The 23,788-nt window shown below is 39.6% G+C and overlaps 1 protein-coding gene across 1 annotated transcript; it reads right to left on the bottom strand.

Moving 5' to 3' along the window:
- Positions 1-12,130: 12,130 nt before the first annotated feature.
- On the bottom strand, positions 12,131-22,841 carry Glipr1l2 (GLIPR1 like 2). The gene is made up of 4 exons (XM_052164967.1): positions 22,611-22,841; positions 15,413-15,664; positions 13,238-13,341; positions 12,131-12,230 (listed from the first exon to the last, which is right to left on the bottom strand). Exons 1-4 carry the CDS (start codon positions 22,839-22,841, stop codon positions 12,131-12,133), a joined length of 687 nt encoding a protein of 228 aa, XP_052020927.1.
- Between the last annotated feature and the right edge of the window lie 947 nt (positions 22,842-23,788).

Below are 23,788 nucleotides of genomic sequence, written 5' to 3'. Positions count from 1 at the left end.
AAAACACCTCAAGGAAGGAGAGATGGGTTTTCATTTAGGGTTTCAGGGCATGGTGGGGTCTAGCCTGGGGTAAGGCAGCACTGTTGAGTCCAGTGAGAACAGTGCTGCACACGCCACAGCAGCTGGAAGCAGAAAGCAAGAGGGGAAGGGCCAGGAGACAAAATGGATCTGTCCTGGACATGTCACTAAAGTCCTCCTTCCAACTGGGCCCCACCTCCAGCTTTTCATAAGCCCAATAATTTCTCATGAACTAATAAGTTTCTCAGAGCCTATCAACTGGCAATGACACCCCAAATGCATGAGTCCGTGGAAACAGCTTTCTTTTTCTTTCTTTCTTTCTTCCTTTCTTTCTTTCCTTCTTTCTTTCTTTCTTTGTCTTTCCTTCCTTTCTTTCTTTCTCTTTCTTTCTTTTCCTTTCTTTTCCTTTCTTTCTTTCTCTTTCTTTCTTTTCCTTTCTTTTCCTTCCTTCCTTCCTTTCTTTTTCTTTCTTTCTTTCTTTCTTTCTTTCTTTCTTTCTTTCTTTCTTTCTTTCTTTCTTTCTTTCTTTCTTTCTTCCTCCTCCTCCTCCTCCTCTTCCTCCTCCTTCTTCTTTTTTTTCGAGGCAGGGTTTCTCTGTGTAGCCCTGACTGTCCTGAAACTCACTCTGTAGACCAGGCTGGCCTCAAACTCAGAAATCCACCTGCTTCTGTCTTCCAGAGTACTGGGACTAAAGCCACCATGGCCTGGCTTAGCCCCTTTTTCAAATTATAATAATGCCGAGGCTGAACCCCAGGCACACCTAAACGCTCAAACATGGCTATAATTATTGCAAACACATATTTTACTTTACTGGTGGGTTTCAGACATTTTAAAACAGGTTCACATCCTGCTGGTACATTTGAAGCTGAAAGACGAGGAACTTGGTTTCTCAGAGCATCAGAGGTTTAATGATGTTTGAAGAGAAGCTGCCTGTGTGTGCTGTCTGGCTTCCCCAGCACAATCTACGGGGAGAGACCTGTGCCTCAGAAGTCACATTACCGGATTCTAGGTATCTGAGACTGCACAGATGGAATACTGTACAGGAAAAGCAGCTCTCTTGTGGAATGGCTGAGAACTGCTGTGAGGTTTCTATGGAAACACAACTTTCTCTTTGGCTCTCGAGACTGTTTAGCTACACGCTTGTGCCTTTTCAGCTCTTTGGATTTGACCCCAAGACCAAGGAAGACTAACATAACAGGCATATGATAGTCTATTCTGCTGGCTTAAAAAGGGCAGGTCATTGTGACCCAGGACCTTGTAATTTTTTTCATGACAGTACAGCATGGCATATTCTGTTAATTTTTACTTCTTTATAACCCTGGAATTCCATAGGTATGTTATATTTAAAAATTTGTTTATTTTATTTTATTGAGATATGTCTCATGTAGCTCAAGCTGGTCAATAGGTAGGAAGGATGACGTGGATCTCCTGATCTCCCTGCCTCCTCCTCCAAGGGCTGGCCGTTCAGGTGCACACCACACCTCACGATAGGTACGTATCTGATGAAGAGTCCACGGGCCAGCGTTGAAAAACTTACTCAAGTTCACACAGAAAAAGAAAAAACTGAAGCGAACTTGGGTTTCCTCTTTTCCTGGCAACAATGGCTTTCAGACCTTGGTAGCAACACAGTGACCAGTGACCCAGTGACCGACTGGTGGTTGTCCTTTGCTCTCCTCCAGAGCTTCGGGGACACGACCCTATAGGACAGCCACACTAAGTAGTGTTAACTGGACAAAACTAACCAGCACAATTTCCAAAAAACTGAAATTCTGATCTCTTCTAACGCAGAACTGCAGGTGCAATCGAGTTAAACAGGAGACCATTTGGGTTGCTTTGCCTAGTGTAACTGCTGTCCTTTGAAGGAGTCGGACAGAGCATCACATGAAAAGAGACCCAGGAGGCGGAGGCCATGCACAGATAGAGACAGAGAATGAGCTTTTTTATTAGAAGGCGAGTAGTTGCAGGGGCCTCCAAGAGTCAAGAAAGTATCTGCTCTGTGGCCTGGGAAGGAACACAGTCTGCCTAAGACCTGGATTGTAGGGTTCCAGCTTCCAGAAATGTAAATGGATTTATCTGTCAGTCATCATCTAGCTTGTTGTACTGTGGGCACAGTATATTTCTAGTAACTAAATCCTATGCCTAATCCCTATTTGCAGGGGGAAGGCATTCCTTCCTTGTGTCGGAACAGAGAGGGTGATAACAGCACAGGATCTACTTAGAGAAGAGATTTTCTTGGGTTCCACTCAGGGAGGTTTCAAAAATAAGCATTCCTATATCTCTGTGGCAGAATCAGACCAGGCATGGTACAGAGATCATTCACAGCTCAGGGTTTCATGAGGAGAAATGGTTTCATTTATTTGCAAAAATAGCTTTTTTGCTCTTATGTTGCATAACCTGACAGAGTAGATCACGTTAAAAATGAAATTATAGTCTATTATAAATATATAAAATTTCAGTTTTTAAGTATTAAAATAGGAGAAGAATGGTTATGCAAAGGCCACTTTGATGGTAACATATTGTTGTCATTAAACATAACTCATAAAGATTATAAAGTTCTTAAGATACAGTCCAGGCTAAAATGTGAGGATGCATCATGCCACGGGTGGAGGAGCTCAGGATGTGAAGAAACAAACCACCAAGACCAACAAAAGAAAAGAGGTTTCAGGCAGAGAAAAAAGCTGAGTCTATATCATAGGGCTATAGAGCGTTTTCCCTTCACCAAGGACCGCCATCTAAGGTCTTGAGGACAGACCAAAGCATGTATCCACCAAAGTTCACGCCGATGCGTTTATTGGGTTTCCTAATACAGCATAGGTGAGGGGTGACTCACTAGAGTGTAGGCTCTCTCCCCCAAATGCCACACCAGAACTCTTTATCAAGTAGGGATGACTTTCTTATAGCTGCATAGATGGAGCCCCACCCCACCCCACGTCCCTGGCTCCCATATACTCTAGCCCCTTCCAGAGTCCTTGTACAGTTGTTGAGAGCTTTTGGTGCCGCGTCTAGGAATTTGGCATTTGTCTCTGGGCTCGGACAAGGAAGAAGGCTCAGATAAGAATATTAAGAAACAGTGACCATGGGCTTTGTTAACTACTTTATTACCTCGTGTGATCCTTTTGTTTTCTACTTCCCTTGATTACTTTGTCTTTGCTCTAAGAACCGACCATATTTTTTTTTGATGTACCTAGAATGATATAAAAGCAGGTTGGAAATAAACCTGCCTTAGCCTCAGCACTGGCTGGAGTCTTGTTATAATGACATTAAGGTCCATTGATCCCTAGAACTGTCAATTTATCAACCAAGTTGAAAATGACAGACAACCCTGGCCACCTCTGCAGGGGAGTAGCTAGGAAGGTTCTCATCCCGAGAGACCTTCCTTAGCAGCAGGTGCTGTAGGAATTACCTTAACCCATTGGTCACCTGTTGCACTCTTAGACCGAATTGCTGGTCTGGCCTTAAAACCCTCCATGGGGTGAACAAAGTGTTCAGTTGCCCACCAGATCTGTCCTTAGTGACTTAGATGCAAGTCCAGCCACATCTGTATTTGGAAAATGTGAAAGGTGGTTTGCCTGGCTTCCTCTCCTCTCATTGCTTCTCTGGTTCTAGCACCATGTGCATTACATTTTACATGCTAACTCGAAATGGTTGGATTGGCCTGCCTCACATAGGTCCCTGTAGCTAACTGCTACCAGTGATCTACACCAGTCTCACAGTCCTAGCTTAATCGATTTTTGTCTTGGGTCTCCCATAGACCTGGTCATCCTATACCGTTTCCCAATACCCAGTCCCGCCCTTTTACTGTTCCCTGTCCTTGACGTTCACAAGGCCTTCAGCTATGGTAAGCAGGAATCCCCAATGGCTTGTCTGAGCCAATCCATCAGGGACCGACTGCCCCAAGACTGCCTTAGATTGACTGTGAAGGCTTTGTCTCAAAGACGGACGGCTCACTTCATAGTGCTTTGCTTTTCTGCTTCTGCAGCATTCAAACTGACCCCATCCGCTCACCTGCACCACAAGGCAGGTGGCAAAGGGCTCCTTCACTGCTTGTTTGAAAAGTCAGATATTAACGTCAGATGTCTTGTACAAAACAACAGTGGCTTTGCAGAGTAGTTCTTAGTGTTAATAATTGTGTGGAGGCACTTCAGGATGCTATCAGGTAGAATACAAATATACGGTAATAACAATCAATACAATCACAAATAGAAACATCTCTATTTCTCTACCCAACCCTTTTTCTGGGGATGCTGGATGAAAGCAGGTGACTTTATAATAGAAAGCACATCAATTTCTAAAATTTACACCTCTTGAAAAACAAAGGAAATGAAACAGACAATAAGCTTAGGTCAAAGGCTGGTAATTCTTGCGTTTGTTTGTTGTTTTGGGGGTAACTGTCATTTGTCTGACTGTAGAAAAAGCTTTTAATGTGATGCTGGTCATAGAAAAACTATTAGACTTGATAAGAACAGATTTTATATCACTTTGTGTATTTTGTCAAGCTAACATTTTATTCAATGAATTGATCAATATTACTATTCATATGTCAACTTATTTTTCCCACAACGTCTACTAAACATACTGAGCAACTATAAGTAATAACTTGAGATCCACTTTATTGTATAAATGTAGAAGCAGCTGTGTTGCTTACTTACAGTGAGTGATTTTTTTTCATTTCTTGGACCTTCTTGACAAGTATTACAGAAAGTCTGATGAATTACTGGCCGTGGAGTAGAAAGTATACATTTATCTTCTAACTTAGTTTCAAGTAAACTATTTTCCAAGTATACATAAAATATAAAATATAAAAAACATTTGATGTTTTGATACCACATGGAAAATACAACCACTACAGATAACTATAGTAGTAATTGTTAAAATGAGCTAATATTTATCAAATGGCTATTCTAAACTCAGAATGGTCCTTAGTGTCTTATATGGACAATTTCATTTAACTTAATACTTCAGATACTTTTAAACTCATATAAAAACTCTACACAGAGATAGAAATATGAATTATTCCTTGTTTTTATCAGATAGCATAATAACATTTGAAGGCAACATTTTGCTGCTTTTGCTGCTCCTGTTATCTGTTCTCTAGGTCTTTAAGAGCTTAATATTTTCCGTACAATACAAGCCTTGCATTTGTGCTGTTTTTGTTTTCCAATGTAAATTTGTTAAATAAGTATAGAAAATGAATGAAGAAATATTATAATCGAGGTTTGTATTTTTTTCCTAAAGTTCAGCATTCTATTTTTCAGTGTCTTGGGATTTTTTTTTCCCTATTGGGTTATCTTCTTCCTGCCTCTTTTCCTCTCCTTCCTCTGGGGTTATCTTCTTCTTACAATTCATCTTCTTCAACTTCTTCTTCTTCTAGCACCTCTTCCTCCACCTCCTCCATCACTATTTCATCCTCAGTTTTCAGTCCCTCGTCTGCTGCTGAGATTACTGTCGGAGTTTCCATTGAGATAAATGGAAACCGGGACTGTATTAACAGAACGATGATGACGCACAGCAGGAAAGATGCCACTCTCAGGAAGAGGACGAATAAGCACAGCGGATTACACACGAGTGGGCGGGGATTCTCCCAAGGTGGGTACCAGAACTGGTAGTCTGTAAAAAAAAAAAAAAAGAGGCAATTGAAGAAAGCTAGATTTCATGTAACATTGTTGATTTAAGAAATAAAAGATAGCAATACATACAGGTTGCTTCATCACGATCTGCGTTACCTAGAAAGAAAAAAAAATAAAGACTATAAATAAATAATTTGTTCTACTTCTATAAGAATTTTCCCAATAATAGTACCACCATGTCTTTGTTTGTAGAATCTAAGGCAGTCTTAACTTGTGAGTTGTGACCCTTTTGAGGTCGCATATCAGATATCCTGAATATCAGATATTTATATTACCATTCATAACAGTAGCAAAACTACAGTGATGAAGAAGCAATGAAATAATTTTATGGTTGGGGGGTCACCACGACATGAGGAATTGTATTAAAGGGTCACAGCATCGAGAAGGCTGAGAACTATTGCTCCAAGGTGATCATGGTCTTTGATGTCTGCTCCAGCTAGTAACCAGCCACACATAAGTACACACTATTTTTTAAAGTAGTCTGGTTGGCTAGAGAAACACAGAACTAAGCAGATATGGATTTTCATGCTGTTGATGTCTGAAAAGTACTTAGCTTTTAAGACATCTCAGCTGAAGCACTTGTGTCCTCTTGAGGTCCTTCCCATGCGAACCATATAGAGCACCACAGGGCTCCCATCTTTCTCCATATTGTTACTTGAAATTAATGTGGATTTACTCATTTCTCATGTAATTCTTATATTTCATGGTAGTCCATTTTAATTTCTGAGACAGCAAGGTTAAGTCTACCACCTGGGTTTCACTGATTTTAATTACATTTTTCAATGAGACAAACTCCTTCTCATCTGCTCAACTGAGTGGAGAGGGTCAATCATCTAATTTTCCTTTTATTGAAAATAGATTCTTTTCTCACACAATACCCCTGCTTTCCAGTTTCCCCTACCTCTGCTCCTCCTAGTCCCTCCCATCTGGACCCACTCCCTTCCTAACCAATCATTCTTGGCTTCCACTAAGAGGATATATCAGGAGACACATGCAGGCAGCACAGGGTTGATGTGGGCTTTGTCTGGCATTGATATCATCTCTAAGGTGTTATGTAGAATTTATTTTTGAGGGTCCTTGGATATGAACTGAACTCTGGTGTACCTTTGATGTATCTTAACATTTTGTTACTGGTCCTTATACTTTACATGGTGACTCCTATATTTGAACATCTTTCAAAAAAGAATCCTTGTCTATATAGTGTGTAGGTTCTCTTACTGCTGCATGTGTATTTATTGGTTCTGAAGTAGAAGTAGGAATGCCACAGAGCATTCTTTCTTGGCACATTTCTTTCCTCCTCCTCCTCCTTCTTCACTTGTTACCAGCAGTTTTTGTTTATTACATTCTTCTTTTATGTTTGTATTTTATTAACTATTTAAACAGAATTTACTTTATTTATAAATATATTATCTGATTTTGAAGGAAAGATTTTATTGTGTGTGTTTATATGTGATCCTTTTATACACACGCATAAAAGGTGCCTGTGGAGGGTGCAAGGCGCTCTGACTCATGAGCTACCTGACCACCGAGTCTTCTCTCCAGCCTGTACAGGGTTTCTCTGACAGTTGCAGCTGTACTTGAACTCACTTTGTAGACCAGGGTGGACTCAAATTCACAGAGATCTACCTGCCTCTGCCTCCTGAGTACTGGAACTAAAGGTGCACATCACGTCTGGATTAATTATATCATTTTATTTTATTTATTTACATTCCAAATGCTGTCCCCCTTCCTGGTCCCCTCTCCATGAGTTCTTCACCCCATCCTCCCTCCCCTTTGCTTCTGAGAAGGTGCTCCCCACCCAGCACCCACCCCACCTCACCTGTTAGCATCCTCTCTTCCCTGGGGAATCAAGTTTCTACAAGATTAAGTGCATCCTTCCCCACTGAGTCCAGACAAAGTGTCCTCTGCTTCATATGCAGTGGGGGCCACAGACCAGCCCAGGTATGCTCTTTGGTTGGTGGTTTGGCCTCTGGGAGCTTTAAGGGATCTGGATAAGTTGTCCAATGGTTGGCTGTAAGTATCTGCATCTGTCTCAGTCGGCTCAGAGCCACTCAGAGGACAGCCATGCTAGGCTTTTGTCTGCATGCACAACATAGTGTCAGTAATAGTGTCAGGGTTTGGTGCACATTGCATGGATCCCAAATTGGGCCTGTATCTGGATGGCCTTTCCTTCAGTCTCTGCTCCATTTTTGTCCCTGCATTTCCTTTAGACAGGAACAATTCTGGGTCAAGAATTTTGAAGATGAGCAGGTGGCCCCATGTCTAAGCTGGTGGCCATGTCTATCTACTGGAGATGGTCTTTTTACGTCCCATCTCCCCACTGTTCAGCATTTTGGCTAAAGTCATCTCTACTGGGTTCTGGGAGCCTCTTACATCCCTAGAGTCTGGACATTTCTAGATGTTTCCCCTGCTCCCCACCCCACTGCTACCCTTTTCTATTCCTTCTCCTGACCCTTGGGCTTCTCTCTCCTGTCTCCCCACCATACCTAATTCTGCCTCACTTTTTCCTTCCCTGCTCCTGTCTCCCACCCAGGCTCCCTCCCTTCCTCTGCCTTTGGTGATTATTTTGTTCTCCCTTTTAAATGGGATTTAAGTATACACACTTGGGTCTTCCTTCTTGTTAAGCTTCATATGGTCTGTGAGTTGTATCTTGGGTATTCTGAATGTTTTGGCTAATATCCACTCATCAGTGAGCATACAGCTTGTTTTAGGTCTGGGCTACTTTGCTCAGGATGATATTTTCTAGTTCCATCCATTTGCCTGCAAAACTCATGATGTCCTCATCTTTAATAGCTGAATAGTATTCCATTGTGTAAATGAATCACAGTTTCTGTATCCATTCTTCATTTGAGGGGCATCTGGGTTGTTTCCAGCTTCTGGCTATTACAAATAAGGATGCTATAAATAGTGGAGCATGTATCCTTGTGCTATAATAGAGCATCTTTTGCATATATGCCCAGGAGTGGTATAGCTGGGTCTTCAGGTAGAACTATTTCCAATTTTCTGAAGAACTGCCAGAATGATTTCCAGAGTGGTTTTAGCAGCTTGCAGCCCCACCAGCAACAGAGGAATGTTTCTCTTTCTCCACAGAAATGTCTTATGTTGGCCATAATTCACAGTTGAGAATTCTCTGTTTAGCTCTGTACCCCATTTTTTAATTGGGTTGTTTGGTTTTCTGGAGTCTAACTTCTTGAGTTCTTTGTATATTTTAGATATTAGCCCTCTGTCAGATGTAGGGCTAGTGAAGGTCTTTCCCCAATCTGTAGGTTGCTGTTTTCTCAAATTGACAGTGTCCTTTGCCTAACAGAGCTTTTCAGTTTCGTGAGTTCTCATTTTTCAATTACCATGCAGTTTCACCATGTCTCAGCTCTCCCAAACAGCCCGGGAGCTGCACAGGGGCACTGAGAATAGTCAGCAAAAAGAAACTCAAGGCAATCAGAGGAGGAGGAGGAGGAGGAGGAGGAGGAGGAGGAGGAGGAGGAGGAGGAGGAAGAAGAAGAAGAAGAAGAAAAGGAGGAGGAGGAAAAGGAGGAGGAGAAAGAAAAGGAGGAGGAGGAGGAAGAAGAAGAAAAGGAGGAGGAGGAGGAGGAAGAAGAAAAGGAGGAGGAGGAGGAGAAAGAAAAGGAGGAGGAGGAGGAGAAAGAAAAGGAAGAGGAGGAGGAGGAGGAGGAGGAGGAGGAGGAGGAGACTTTTCTTCACCATTTGATTGACTTCTAGCTTCAAGCATTCAGGACAAACCCCTCTGCTTTCTTCTTGAGCATATCTATTTGCTTGCTGCTTTGGCCCCATACATGATTCAAACATAAATGAGGATTCTATAACTGGAAGATGCCAGATAGACTTTAAAGAGGTATGTACTTGGAAGAGAACAGGAAGAACACTTATAAATTTGTTAGTAGATGTGGTGACATAGATCAGTCCTTGGAAATGGACATCTAAGCCATATTGGATGAGACTGTGAGAAAGAAACATAGAAATAAAATAAAAGGCATTTAAAAAAAAGCACCTCAACTGTTTGTGACTTCTGAGGTCACGTAGAGATGTAAATTTGGCACAGATCTAATATCAAATAGCATGTTAAGAATGTTGAGAACTGAGCTAATGTATGAAGAGTTTCCACAGGGTCTTTGATTGACTAGGCCTGTACTTTGGTGATAGATCTGAAGAGCATTGTAAAGACAGAAACTGAGCGTCAGAATGATAATCCACAGAAGAAACCACTTTAGATATTCTGACCTGGACCTAATCAGGGCATGCTTCCACAAGAGCCACAGATTAAAAAAAAAAAAATCTAAATTCCAGGCCTAAGAAGTTCTCTTATGAGTTCTTGTTCTTTGGAGTCCAAGAGACTTCCAAAATAATATAGACTATTGCCATTGCCCCTGCTTGTACCCCAGCAGTCGAAGGCACCTCCTATTGCCAAAGACACCATGATTTTCAGACAGACATAAGACCCAAAGGGCCCAAGCTGCACCTAACATAAAAGCATCCTCCCTGAGGTCTAGTTTTCATGGTATCAGAAGCACCAGCAGTCTTCCAAGGGAGAGAAGCTACCAACAGTCCTACCCAGAAATGATGCCCATGAATTACAACAATGTAACTCAAGGTAAACAAGGTAAAATAACCCTGATGACCAACAGTGCCATTAATACCTGGATCCAGACAAAAAAGATGTTTGCTGTGAGATTTCAGTTAGAAATTTCAAGGAAGCTATACCTATGAAGTCTCAACAACAGAGCTATCTTAAACAAGACCTGGACAAGGATGACACCAAACATGTGACATGGATGGGAGAGAATTACAGGGCTCCAACACTAGACAAAGAACTATAGGTGAATAAGGAACAGTGAGGGCAGGAGGAAATGGCGCTCTTCAGGGAAGATTCTCCTCAATTGTCTTCATCAAGTGATCAGTCCTAAAACCATATTTTATACAAGTAACATATGGACTGAGTAGATTGTATTTATGTATTTAGGAATACACACAATTTATCAACTTGTACTTATATTTGGAGGAAGTAGAAGAAAAATTAGTCAGACATACTTTCTAATGTTTTTTCTCTGAACACATACTTTCCCAGTCACAGAAGCCATATAGGAAAAGCAAGCGAGTGAGTTTCCTGGAGATGCCCCACTGTTCTGCATGGCTGTGATAGGTGTACTCTATAAAGGCACAGCTCCAGAGACTTCATCCCTGGATTCCCTCTCATTGCTGAGATGCCTTTCCTGCCACCATTACATAGCTCAATGGTTCTTGGGCATAAGACCCCCCCGATTGGCAGATTTCCTATTCAACAAAGAAGAACTTTCATGAATTAATGCTAGATGAATTAATTACTTTATAGTATTCCTGGTTTGATTCAAATAATTTTAGGAAGAAAGTTTAAGGAGATAACTTTAGTTGTTTTGCCAGAAAGATATAATAAGTTAGAATCAATAATAGAATGTACCCCATCCTCATAGAATATCAAGTAAAGGCTGCAAAATAAGGAAAACAATGAGCTTCCATAAATTGCACTAAGAAGAGAAACAGACTTGGGACAGATTTGTGATCAAGGGAAAAACATTCATCCTAAGTCAGGTCCAAGGATGAGGCCACAGGTGTGCACCATGATAAAGCAAGGCCATGGGAAACAGCTGCTGGAACTTACAGTGAGCTTACAGAATGACACACTGCTTTAAACTTAATATCAACATCCTTCTGTAACTCCTCCTTTGTATAAAATTTTATCTATGAGGTAATTTCATAAAAAAAAAAAAAACCTTTTGTCTAAGAAGGTATAAAAGGTCATCGAGAAGAGATAAAGTGTGGCTTTTGGGCTCTTCCCCATTCTCCAAATGTGTATCTGTGGCTTTTGGGGCTCTGTTCCACCTACCAAATGTATATATGTATATATGTCTGTTTATGTGTATGTACACTTAAAGGTTAAAAACGTTCAGAGATTCTTGCGGGGCACTCCTGCCAGCCCCAGATCATTAAGTTTTGTTCTGTGAGTAGTACTGACCCTGCAAATCACCTGCCACTGTCAACCCCTCCCCACCCTGTTGGTTGCTATCAGCATGACACCTTTCACTGCCGGCCTTGGTTAACCCTGAGATGCACCCCAGGGGACTGAGAACAATAAGAAAAGATTTCTTAAATGTGTTACTTTACTATTTTTTTCTTTCTGTGGCTACTTTGGAATATTCTTTTCTTCAAGGAAGTGATTGTGAGACTGACAACTATTTACAAAGTTAGCTGTGAAGTTGTTGCAGAGAATAACTGTAAGTTCTCTTTCCTTAGTTTAGGATTCTTTTTTTTTTTTTTTTTTTTTTTTAAGGGAGAGCACTAGGGCAAAGAGAAGCAGAGAAGCCACTGCAGTTTGAACACACAGGTGACACTGCTTTGACAGTACAGTGAGAACATCAGAGTTGGGGTCACTATTAACAGCACAATAAAAGTAGTGTCAACCACTTTGTTTTCTCCCGGTCTTCCATCTTATGGATTTATTTAATCTTACTGCATAGGAAGTCTGTGCATTTGTCTTCAGGGCCACACCGAGTACAAAACTGCCCTGCTTGATAAGGCCTTCTTGTCAGTGTCCCTCTAGAAAAAAGGCAGGAAGTAAGAAAAGAGTCAGGTTTTATGTTATAGAATGTTAATTAAATTTATGTTAATTATGTTATTAATTTATGTTAATTAAACAATGCTGTCTCCACGTTTAACTATTTTAAGAAGATGATTTAGTTAAGAAAATTAATTTATTTTCTTTATCTAGGGGAAAAAAACCAGTAAACATTGAGGTTTATCTCTCTACCATCCTTCCCTCCTTTCTGTTTTTCTCTTCTTTTTTTCTCTCCCCTTCCTGGTTTAGTTTCAAAGAATACTCTTTGATCCAAGGTAGTCAAGTCTTTGTTTCTACTTATGATATTGATTAGAGTGTTTCCTATTTGGAAATTATAGCCCTGTTACTAATAGTATTTTACAACTTAGGACTTCCTAACAACTTAGGACTTTTACAACTTCGGAGATGCAGGCTATTGAGTGGGACGGGGTAGTTCCTTGCCACAAGTGGCAGGTGCTCAAGTGGTGACAAAGCAGGAAGAACTCAAGCTTCCAGTGGGTAGTTTGACTCAAAGCCTTTCCAAGTGCTCATCCGGCTCTGATGTTAAATGGATCCTGTAGGACCAGTTCAGGGTCCTTCATGTTACGAGGCTGATGTATGCCTAAAACAATTCCTACTCCACGAACTTCAACTTAGCTTGAGCTCTGAAACTTTTATTGGTGATATGAGAATATACCATTTTGAAAAATTGATGAAAAACTGACAACAGCTCCGTTAGTTATTATAACTGGTTAATGCTAAGCTTCCTTCTTGTGGGTGGTAACCATTAAAGAGTTTGTAAGGAAAGCCAATTTGCTAAAATATGACTTACTTCATGTGAAATTTAAAAAATTTTATTATGAAGTCTTTTATTAATATCATATATTCGAAGCTTTTATGGTTAATAAAGACTTCAAAAACATATTATAGGTAAGGAAAACTTAAAGTTGAAGTATTCTCATTTTATTTTAATATCTCATTTAACTTTTATTCCTTTAAGCCCACTCACCCTGGTGCATAATTGCATATGAAAAGTGCCGCATATGTGATACCTCCAAGCCTTGCACACTTGGTAACAGCACAACCAACTTTGTAGGAGTTGTCCCACACAAGCTGCAATAAACATGTCAAAGAAAATGCAAAGTTTATTTATAAGTACTTATTCTATAAATACTATGTTCCACTCACACAGAAGCTTTAAATTCAAAGACTATCAAAAATCGTGTTTAGACACAGGTAGGGCACCGCTGTGAATTCAGGGAGCATTTCCAGAACTGTATTAATGTAAATATTGTCATAGTCTCATATTATGGGAACAGCTGAAGATCACTGATTCAGGACAGCTATACAGTGAAGTCATATCTGATAAGGCAATTTGCTGATACCTGATTAGACTGGAAAGTTTTAGGTGTTTGGCATGAGGAAGGAAAATTAAGAGAGGAGGAGCTCTGTAAAAGTGGAAGTTTCTAGAAGGAAGAGGAAGGAACAACAGGGCCATAGAGCGAAGCAAGCAAGAAGCCAACACCAACAATGGCCTCAGCGTCTCTTTCCTTCTGTGAGGAGGCTCACTCACAAGATGGCATAAAGTGGGAGCTCTGCACTAGGAAAGACCATGATGGTCCAGCTGCACACCTGCTCAGAGGAGAAGGGAAGCGGGAGGGGAAGGATTGTGGGAAGGCTGACTTGAAGGGGGACAATGCACAGGATATAAAGTGAATAAATAAAAAATAAACTAAATTAAAAAAAGAAAGAAAACACCAAGAAGAGATCTGCTCCCTATAGCCAAAAAAAGCAAAAAAAAAAAAAAAAAAAAAAAAAAAAAAAAAAAAGGAAGAAAGAAAGAAAGAAACAAAAACAAAAACAAAAAACCTTCCAAGAAACCCCAAAACACTCTGAATTAGAGGGATTTAAAAAAAGACCAGGATAATGAGAGTAATTCCAGAAAGTCTCTATGTGATCTTAATATTAGTAAGATTTTAGGTAATAAAAATGTTGTTCGTTTTGCTCATGATCTCTGGGGAAGGGGAGCCATTTCTATCTCCTGCTTAATTCTTAACAAACTTTAGTTATCCATTCTTAAAGAAATAATAGTGCTCTTTAAAGAATAGAGATGAAAATCTGGCCAGGTGGTGGTGGCACATACCTTTAATCCTATCACAGAGGCAGACAGATCTTTGTGAATTTGAGGCCAGTCTGGTTTACAGAGGTCCAGGACAGCCAGGGATATGAGAAAGAAACAAAAGAAATAAACAACAACAACAACAAAAAAACCCCAAACAAAACAAAAACCAACCAAACAAAAATACCCCCTAAACAATGACAAAATCTTAGGGTAGACCGCTACTGTATGAGGGTTGTCTACTAATATGTGAAGCCCTGGGATTCCTACCACTGCAAAAATAACAAAATAAAATAATAAAATATAAGAGTGGAATCAAAGTCTAGCAGGTCCAATATCGGGAACAAGAATGTCTTGGTGGCTGGAATTATAGGGCAGAAAACAGCATCCTATCAGGATGGGGATGAAGGTACAGTAAGGAGTCTAGTCTTCCTAGCCAAAGGAAGAAGGGGAAACTGATAAAAAAGAAGTAAGGTGATTGAGAAAAACGTGTTGTTTCCAATGAATTCAACTTCATTCCAGATCTCTTTGCTTTCTGACATAAATGTTCACTGAAGAAAGTTAGTAGGGTCATGTTATTTTGAGACTGGGTGGGTAGAAAGGCAAGGTTCCTGTTCTTGGTGGAGTTTGAGCTCTTTATGGTTCTGTGTGGAAGAGTAAAGGCAGTGTGGAAAGTGGACGGTGGCTGCTAATGCCTGGAGGGTGAGGTGAGCCCTGGAGTGCCGGGCAGAGCTGTGGAGACAACACTAGAAGCCGGTCTGTAAGCCACATCATCTGCCGGCTGGTAGTGGGGTGTCAGATGTGAGTCGCTTTCTTTAAAAGTTTTCCTTCCATCTCTACTGTGTGCTAGTTTCTGAACAAACTACTTGGTCTTGAAGTATGCAGAGAATGGCTATTTTTTGTATGATTTACATAATGGATGGAATGGTGGGCTTTTAAAGACACAGACAGGATTAAAATTTTTATGGTGTTGAGGGAATCATTGAGCTTGTAAGTTTGAAATAGAAAAGTAAGTAAAGCAATTGCGAAGTCTACTGATTTAATAACAATGTACAAATCAGATACCTGAATATAATGAGAACAGTCCTCTTCCTCAATGCAAGTGTCATTTAAGTAACTGTAACTCTTCCTTTCCTCATGCCAACTTCTGATAGCATTGCTTGCAGTAAATTCCTGTTCAGGACCAACCCACATGTTTTCTCCAATACCAGTAAATACCGGATGGGCCTCATGGACTTTATCTAGATGAGTATTACGATGAAGCATACATTTCTTCCCCCATGCTCTGGCAGTACGTGATAAAGCTACATCCCAAGTCTGAAAGAAAACACATAAAAACAAAGAAAACAAAATAATTAAAAATAATGATGTCTTAATGCTCTAATTTATTTTCTTGGCATTTATTCCCTTAGGGAGAACTAGACCAACTTTGTATTATTTAATGTGTTTTTTTTTCCCTGAGCAGTATTTGTAGGAAAGAACTGTTTTCTGGTTATCAAAAATAAGATGACTGCTTTCTAAGACAGAAGATTATTTGTTTGTCCATAATTGAAATAGTCAAGTGAAAGATTAAACAAAGCATTCTAATACTCATATAGCCTTTTCAGGATTATATAATAAACTTATATACAGTTTGATCAGAATATACATTTTTAATGTTCTGTCTTTTGTGCCTAGTAAATTAAAATATCCATCTAATAGCTATTTATTGAGCATTCACTATATATAAAATATTAGTGTCATATATAAAAGTAGAAGTCAGTATACATTTAACCCTTACATTGCTATATTCACAGCACTGAGGAGGTAGAGACAGGAGGATTGTGAATACCTCCTGCTGAGCCTCAGCAGGACACCTCAGTTGAGCAAACAGGACACCAGATCAGGGAGAAACCTGGTCCTTAAGGAGTAAAGTGGAGAGGACACTGGACACCTTCCTCTGGCCTCTACATGGGCATGTACCACTGGGCTCACAAACAAGCATCACACACACAGACACATACTTACATACACATACACACATGTACATACACAGACATATGTGCACACATAAGGCATGCATGCACACACATATGTGCACACACATACATACATACTTGTACACACATAGACATACATACACACACATACAAGCATCATGTACTCATACACACACATACCTATAAGCATCACACATAAGCATCACATATGCATGCACACACACATACACAGACATTTACAGTCACTCACATATCCTAACTTGTGTCCAGCCCTTGTGACATCTAAATTTATAAGACATTAGTAAATATATCCAAGCACATTCTAACTTATGGCACACATGAAATTCTTTTTACATAAGCTTTCGGATAACTTTCTAGATTCATTACATCCTTATCTTAAAATCTCCTTTCTCATCGGTAGTAATTAGTCTTTTTACTTTAGAACAAAATTATTATTTACCTTTTGTGCAAAGCATAGTGAGTCTGTGGGGCTGAGAGTGAATTTTCCACACCATATATCCTTCATGCTTTTTATACCATTCATACAGTCTGTCTATTTATAAGTATTCCTTACTTTACAGAGGGCTGAAATTGACAATCTTGGATGGATATCTAAAACTTAACCTGCCATAGTTTTAAGATAAAATGTTACAAAAAAGATTCTGGAAATTATTTTTAGGAAGACACATTAAACATTAAAAAAAAAACCCTCTAGATATCTTTTCAAGTTATTTTTCTAGTAGCCACTCATAATTATAGTATATGCATGTTAAGTGAGTATCAAAACATTCACAAAACAAAAAGACCTTAAAAAGTTAGAATATAACTTAATATGAATGAATGATAGATAGCAGGAGGTTACTTTTATTGTATTTTCTCTTTGTTCTCAGTTTGAATAATTATCTTTATGGCTAAAATTATATAGTAAACACAATAAAATTTTTGGACTAGTTAACCTAAGTAGAAGAGGAATCTATGCTGTGTTATACACACACACACACACACACATGAAAGATGGTACTTTGCAGAGGGAGATGGAACCCTCCTTATCTGGGCTTTGCCTAAGAATGCATACATGTATATGAATGCGAGAGGCTGGGAAGTATGGCGCGTCTTATACAGCATGGCCTGCCTGATACACTCTGACTTTTCCCTAAGCCCACTAACCCACTTCCACTGATGGGGATCTATTTCTAATCATGTATTCCTGGTGCATATTTCTCCCATAGCTCTCCAGTCCTGACTCCCTGGGCTCCCTCTCTGTTTCTTACAGCCCATGAATAAGTTTCCTCTATCTTCCCTCCTGACAACTGAGGGATTTTCAGCTTGCATGCAACTGCTATTTTTCCTTTCAAACACTAATAAAACTATCTTTAAGCTTTATGGTTTTAAATTCTTTAATTAATTTGGTGAAAAGCCCAAATTAATGAGTTGGAGGTCATGATACTTTCTATCAGAACCATATTAAATTAGTTTAATTTGCCAAAGAACCAGAGAAGCCACCCTAAACCTCAAAAAATAAAATCTGAATCAATTTCTGCTTTTATAAGAGTTTTAGGAATATTTAATCCATGTAAGTGCTTATTTAGCTTTTAGCTAATTTTACATAAGACTCCTTTGAAAGATTTGATAAATTTATTTAGTTATACCATCCTGAGGATAAAAAAAGTGTATATATATATATATATATATATATACACACACACACACACACACACACATATAATGTATATCCAGAAACAGAACCATGTATAGAATAAGTCAGGGGATAATGCTCCTATCCAGAAACCAGAGGTTATCAAACAGAGTCTAATGGCAGATATGGGATACCACACTGAGTTGTTGATCCAGGGGTCCCACCGACCCCCCCCCCCACAAGCATTATAGGCTATTGCTACTTCTCTCATCACTCACCAGACCTTCATGATAAGATCCTCCTGCTGAATACATCACACACTTCCATTCATCATACATAAATGAAGCTAGTACTGACCTAGAAGCTTCCTCCTCGATGGCTAGAGTTTGTACTCCTCAAGGTGGCTGTAGGCTGCTGGTTAAGAGAAACCATCCATACCCTTACCTAGTTGTGAACCCTGTAAACTGTACTAATGACCAGCTAGCTGGTCAAGATATGCCCTCTGGTGTAATAAAAGCATGAATGGCAGGGGCTAACCAACCCATGGCTGGTACTGTAAACTTGGCTATTCTAGATTGCTTTCTATTGCTGTGATAAAGACCATGGCCCAAACCAACCTAAGCAAAGAAAGGGCTCAATTCATCTTACATCTTAAAGGCCACCATGAAGGGAAGTCAGGGGAGGAAGTCGAGGCAGGAAACAACAGGAAGAACTGGAGCAGAGGCCATGGGAGACTGACTGCTGCTTGCTGGCTTGATCCCCATGGCCTGCCCAGTTTGCTTCCTTATATGACTTGGAGAGGTGGCACATCCTACATCAGTCACCAATCAAGAAAATGCTCCAGACACATGCCTATAGGTCAACCTCATAGAGCATTTTCTCAGTTGGGATTCATCTTCCTAAATGATTCTTAATTTTGACAAGTTGACAGAAACCTAACCAACACACTGCCCAAGAACCAGTGTCACAAGAATAGGTGAGAAACCTATTACTATTAGTTTGCTAGAAATCACAATATTATTCTGACTTTTAAATTGTTATCTGTATACCCAGAGACTTGGGAAACTCTTACTCTTCATCACGTCTATAAGGAGTGATCAGCAGTTAACACAGAGACCCATAACTGGCCATTGCACAGAACACAAAGAACTGTGGCTCAGTACTAAATACAACATCAGTACCATATCTACTCACTCCCAAGGCTCAGGGACATCAATAAATAATGGACTTAAAGATTTTCAGAGCCAGGGAGGGGGAATGGATGATTTCTATGAATGATGTCTTCTGGACATGACAGGATCTTTGCAGTTATGGATTTACAGCAGTGGGAGTTGCTAGCATAAGACCTGCACAAGATCAGTCCAGTCAACACTGCAGCATAGAGAGAGACTCACGAGGCAAACAGAAAGAGAAAGAAACACCAAGGGGCCTCAAATTTCAGTACACTTCAGAATCACTTGTATGACTTCATGTTAAAATATAGACTAGAAAACTGGACTCCAAACTTGGAGTTGGGATTCAGAAGGATTGGGGAGGGTCTGAAAACTGTTATTTCTAACAAGCTTACTTGCAGGTGCCAATGCTGTGAGTTTAGGGACCATATTTTTAGGACTCTGTTAGGTTAATGAATAGAAGAAATGTCAACATCAATAGAGAAAAGCAGTGTTGGGGCAGATGGGGAAAACTCAGAAGGATCTCTGGGGCTTGCTGGCTGTCAGAATAACATTATAAATTGAGCTCAGTTTGGAGATGCAGTCTCCAAAGAATAAGGCTCAGAACATCAAAGGAAGATACTGGATGATCCGCTCTGGTCTCTCTCTAAACAAATGAACATAATATATGTACCTGCACACATGTACACACATGATACAAAGTATGAAGATTATCTTGGATACAGAAATCTGGGACTTATTATTCATACCATGACTGAGCAAACTATTAAAGGATGTATTTTAAGTACAGGAGAACTTAGAAATTATTTGAGTAAAACAGGAGACCTTAATATTAGCATACATAATTACATGCATTTCTATACATTTATAATGAACAATCCAAACAGAAAAATTAGGCAAATAACTCTACCATGATAACATTGAAAAATAATAACCTTATTCAAATTGGTTTTAGAACCACAGAATGTTATTGAAGAAAATCAAAGAAGACACTAATTAAAAGGCTGATGTCGGTGTCCAAAAGACTGAGAGACTTAATATTAAGATGCCTCACAACACAAAATATTCTATAAAGTAGTGTGACTCCCACCAAAAGCTATTCAGACACTTTAAGGACACTGAATAGAATTGAAATAATAATAAAGTCCTGAAAGAAAACAAACTCAGAGAGCTTGGAACACTGAAAGAGCTTAGAAATAAATTCCTGGGTGCTGGAGAGATGGCTCAGCAGTTAAGATCACTGACTGCTCTTCCAGAGGTCCTGAGTTCAAATCCCAGCAACCACATGGTGGCTCACAACCATCTGTAATGAGATCTGATGCCCTCTTCTGGGGTCTGAAGACAGCTACAGTGTACTTACATATAATAAATAAATAAATCTTTAAAAAAAAAAAGAAAGAAATTCCTGCACACACAGGAAAGGAAAGTGGTTTCTACCCAGGCTACCAAGCGCATTGACACTTGATCTTAGCCCAAAGGCCGAGAAGCAATTACCAAGGGCATTTAATTGACAAAATCCAATATTTTAAAACATGCCTTGGCAAAACTGCATATCCACACACAGAAAATACAACTAGATCTTTAAAGAAATCATAAATCCACCAAAGACCTAATTGTAAGACCGAAAATTATTTTTTTTCCAGAAAACAGAAGACAAATGTTAATAACTTGATTTGGCTATGATTTCTCTAATATAGGACCAGAAGCATATGCGTGAAGGAAAAGGAGGACACCTCATTAAAGTTTTAAGATCTTTTAGAAATGTTTCTTTTTCATAGGCATGAGTATTTGAAAATTTAGAAAGAAAACAAGTAAATGCATGGTAGAGCCTTAAGCTAAACCTAAAATATATGCTTTTCAAATTTTAAATCATATGATGTAAGCTCACAGGCCTGATGTTTTCTCTTTTTTTTATTGAAATACCTTATGTGTTTCAGAGATCACAAAGCATATAAAGGTTGTGCCAGAAACCACTATGTTTACCCATTTTTAAGAGGAAAGATAATCAGATTTGGTGGGAAAAATACCAATGAGAAGGAAACACAAAATGCTGTCTAGAAAAAAGTATCTTCGGTAAATAGGACTATGTGAGTGTTTTGATCTGAAGCACCTCACACCCCAAGAATAGCTGTGGCCATTTTGTTCCGTGATTGCCAGCTTTTTCAATACTGTTGCTGTCACATGCCTGCCAGTCATCGACACAGAGACGTGACCTGGCTCAGAGCAAGGACAGGCTGACCTTGTTTTGTTCTGTCTGTTCTGAATATCCTGTATGAGGTTTGATAATCTTAAGAAATTCCACAAATCTTTATGTAGGATCTATCGAATCAAAGGTCAATATTAACTGTTACATCTAAAATATCTTGAGTCATGGCTGACCACTGGTCAGCACTTGCTACACCTGAGTATGAGCTCATCGTGTGTGTGTGTGTGTGTGTGTGTGTGTGTGTGTGGTTTCCTTTATAAGCAGACAGAAAGAGCTATCCATTGTCATAGTTCAGATAATTCTAAGCTATGTCCCTGGTCTGACCAGTATTAGGGTGTGCATTCAATATACCATTCTTGCATGGGATCAGTATTTGTATGATTTGTGTGGTGATTCCTGAACCCTAACAGTGAGGAAATGCTGACCATACAAGACAGAGAAAGTGAGCAAGAAACAGGTGGCCAATTGAAGCAACATTTAAAAAAGTAGCATCAGGTCCTAAGAGATCACTCTGCTTTTGAAGGTGCCTGCCCACTCAAGTTACGTCCACAGGGCAGGACAGAACTGACTCTGCAAGTTGTCATCTGATATTCATATGCTTGTCATGACTTGCACTTGTATGTGTGTGTGTGTGTGTATGTGCACATACATACACAGTAATAAAATAAAAATTTAATGTAAAAGAATTTTTTAAAATTAATATTAAAACAAAATCCCATTTCATAATTAATTTACCAAATGATTGAAAACTTGCAAGAGAGTGAAGATATAAAAACACAACACTAACATGTTGCTGGTGTTTGCTGAATTTGCCACTGTCTTTGACAATAGTAACTGCTGCATTTCATTTTTCTTTTTAAACATCACATCTTTAAAGTCTTACTTCAGAACTTTTTGTGACGAAACTAATCCTCAAGATAGAAAAGACATATCTCTAGGGAGGGGCTAGGTGGGTGGGAGTACCCTCATAGAGGCAGGGCAGGGGGAGTGGGGTGGTGATGGAGGGGAAACTGGGAAGGGGGATAACATTTGAAATGCAAATAAATAACCAATGAAAAAGGGAAAAAAAAAAACCCACACAGTTTCTAAATTGGTGTGCCTTAAAATATGCACCCCTGGGGAGTAGGACTTGGTCCTATACAAAACAATGGAACTGATCTTGTTATCCGAGAGGCAATGGTGATATGTATTTTTAAACTCAAATGAGATTCTCTCTTGAGTGTCCCTGTGCTTTGGAGCAGTGGCTTGGGAAACAGCTTTCTGGCCTCACCATGAAGCGCAGGTTAACCCCTGGGGGGAAGACGGTGCCTCGGAGCTGATTGTGGAGATCCACATATTCATTGATAAAGTCTACATCCTCTTCAAGCGGAAGTTTGGCGTTCAAACCCGAGCCCATTAGTAGAAGCCACAGCTCACACAGCCACAGTTTCAGGACACCTCTTAGCCTTATGGAATTCGACTGGGCATGCCACACCACAGACAATGGCAGAGAGGCCTTCATGCTCACCCAAGGGCAAGCCAGTGCGCAGGCGCCAACTCATCCCTGTGACCTGCGGATCTACGGGTCGGCAGAGGGCTCTTAATTGGGAAGAGAAGGAGGAGCGAGAAGCAGGGAAGAAAAATGCTTGATAAATGTCAGCTGAATGACCAAAGACAGACTAAAATGAAATGAGTATATGTTTTTTTCACGAGGCTAATTGAGCACTATCTAGAGTTGATTTCTGACACCGAAGGATGTGGATCGTTCACTGATCAAACATTAGTCTGTACCTCAAGTGTTGAATGATTAATAAATCTGAGATACCTTAGAAGGGGAAACCGTCATTTTTCCTAACATTCATCTCACATTTATTTATTTTTTATTTATTTATTTATTTATCTATCTATCTATTTATTTATTTATCTACTGAGTTGTGAGCGGTTTTTGTTGTTGTCGCTCTTAGGGGCAGAGCATTCTCTTTAAGATTTATCACAAAACATCTAAAAAGGAGTGTTGTGAAAATTATCTTTGATTTATGTCTTGGAAAGCACAGAGCCCACACAAGGTGATTCTGGTTGTGCCGTTATTCTTTTATTGCTTATTGAGAGGCAGCATGCTAAACGGTTGAGAGGACAACACTAGACCAGACATAGCCTGTCCGTTCAAATGGGAATTAAGCAATTTTATATTTGGGAGATGTTTTGATGCTTGTATGGGCGCATTTATCAGACACATTCTCTAATGTAATATGGACTGGTGATGGTTGCTCTATTCTAAGTCCTACTGTTTCCTTTTCGGACTCCGTTTAATATTAGGAAGAAACTAAATTCAAGGTCCCAAGAGCTTCTGTTGTAAGCAGTTATCGGAGTTCAGACATCTCAGGGATAATTTCTCCATCTTGTTGGCTGGGTTAAATAAGTCCATGTTCGCAGGCCTTTGTCCCTTTATCACTCTGAGTTCGGGACCCA

The sequence above is a fragment of the Apodemus sylvaticus genome, chromosome 20 (genome assembly GCF_947179515.1).
Source record: "Apodemus sylvaticus chromosome 20, mApoSyl1.1, whole genome shotgun sequence".
NCBI classification, from domain to species: domain Eukaryota; kingdom Metazoa; phylum Chordata; class Mammalia; order Rodentia; family Muridae; genus Apodemus; species Apodemus sylvaticus.
The sequence above is the reverse complement of the archived record's forward strand: the minus strand, read 5'-3'. Positions and strand labels throughout refer to the sequence as shown.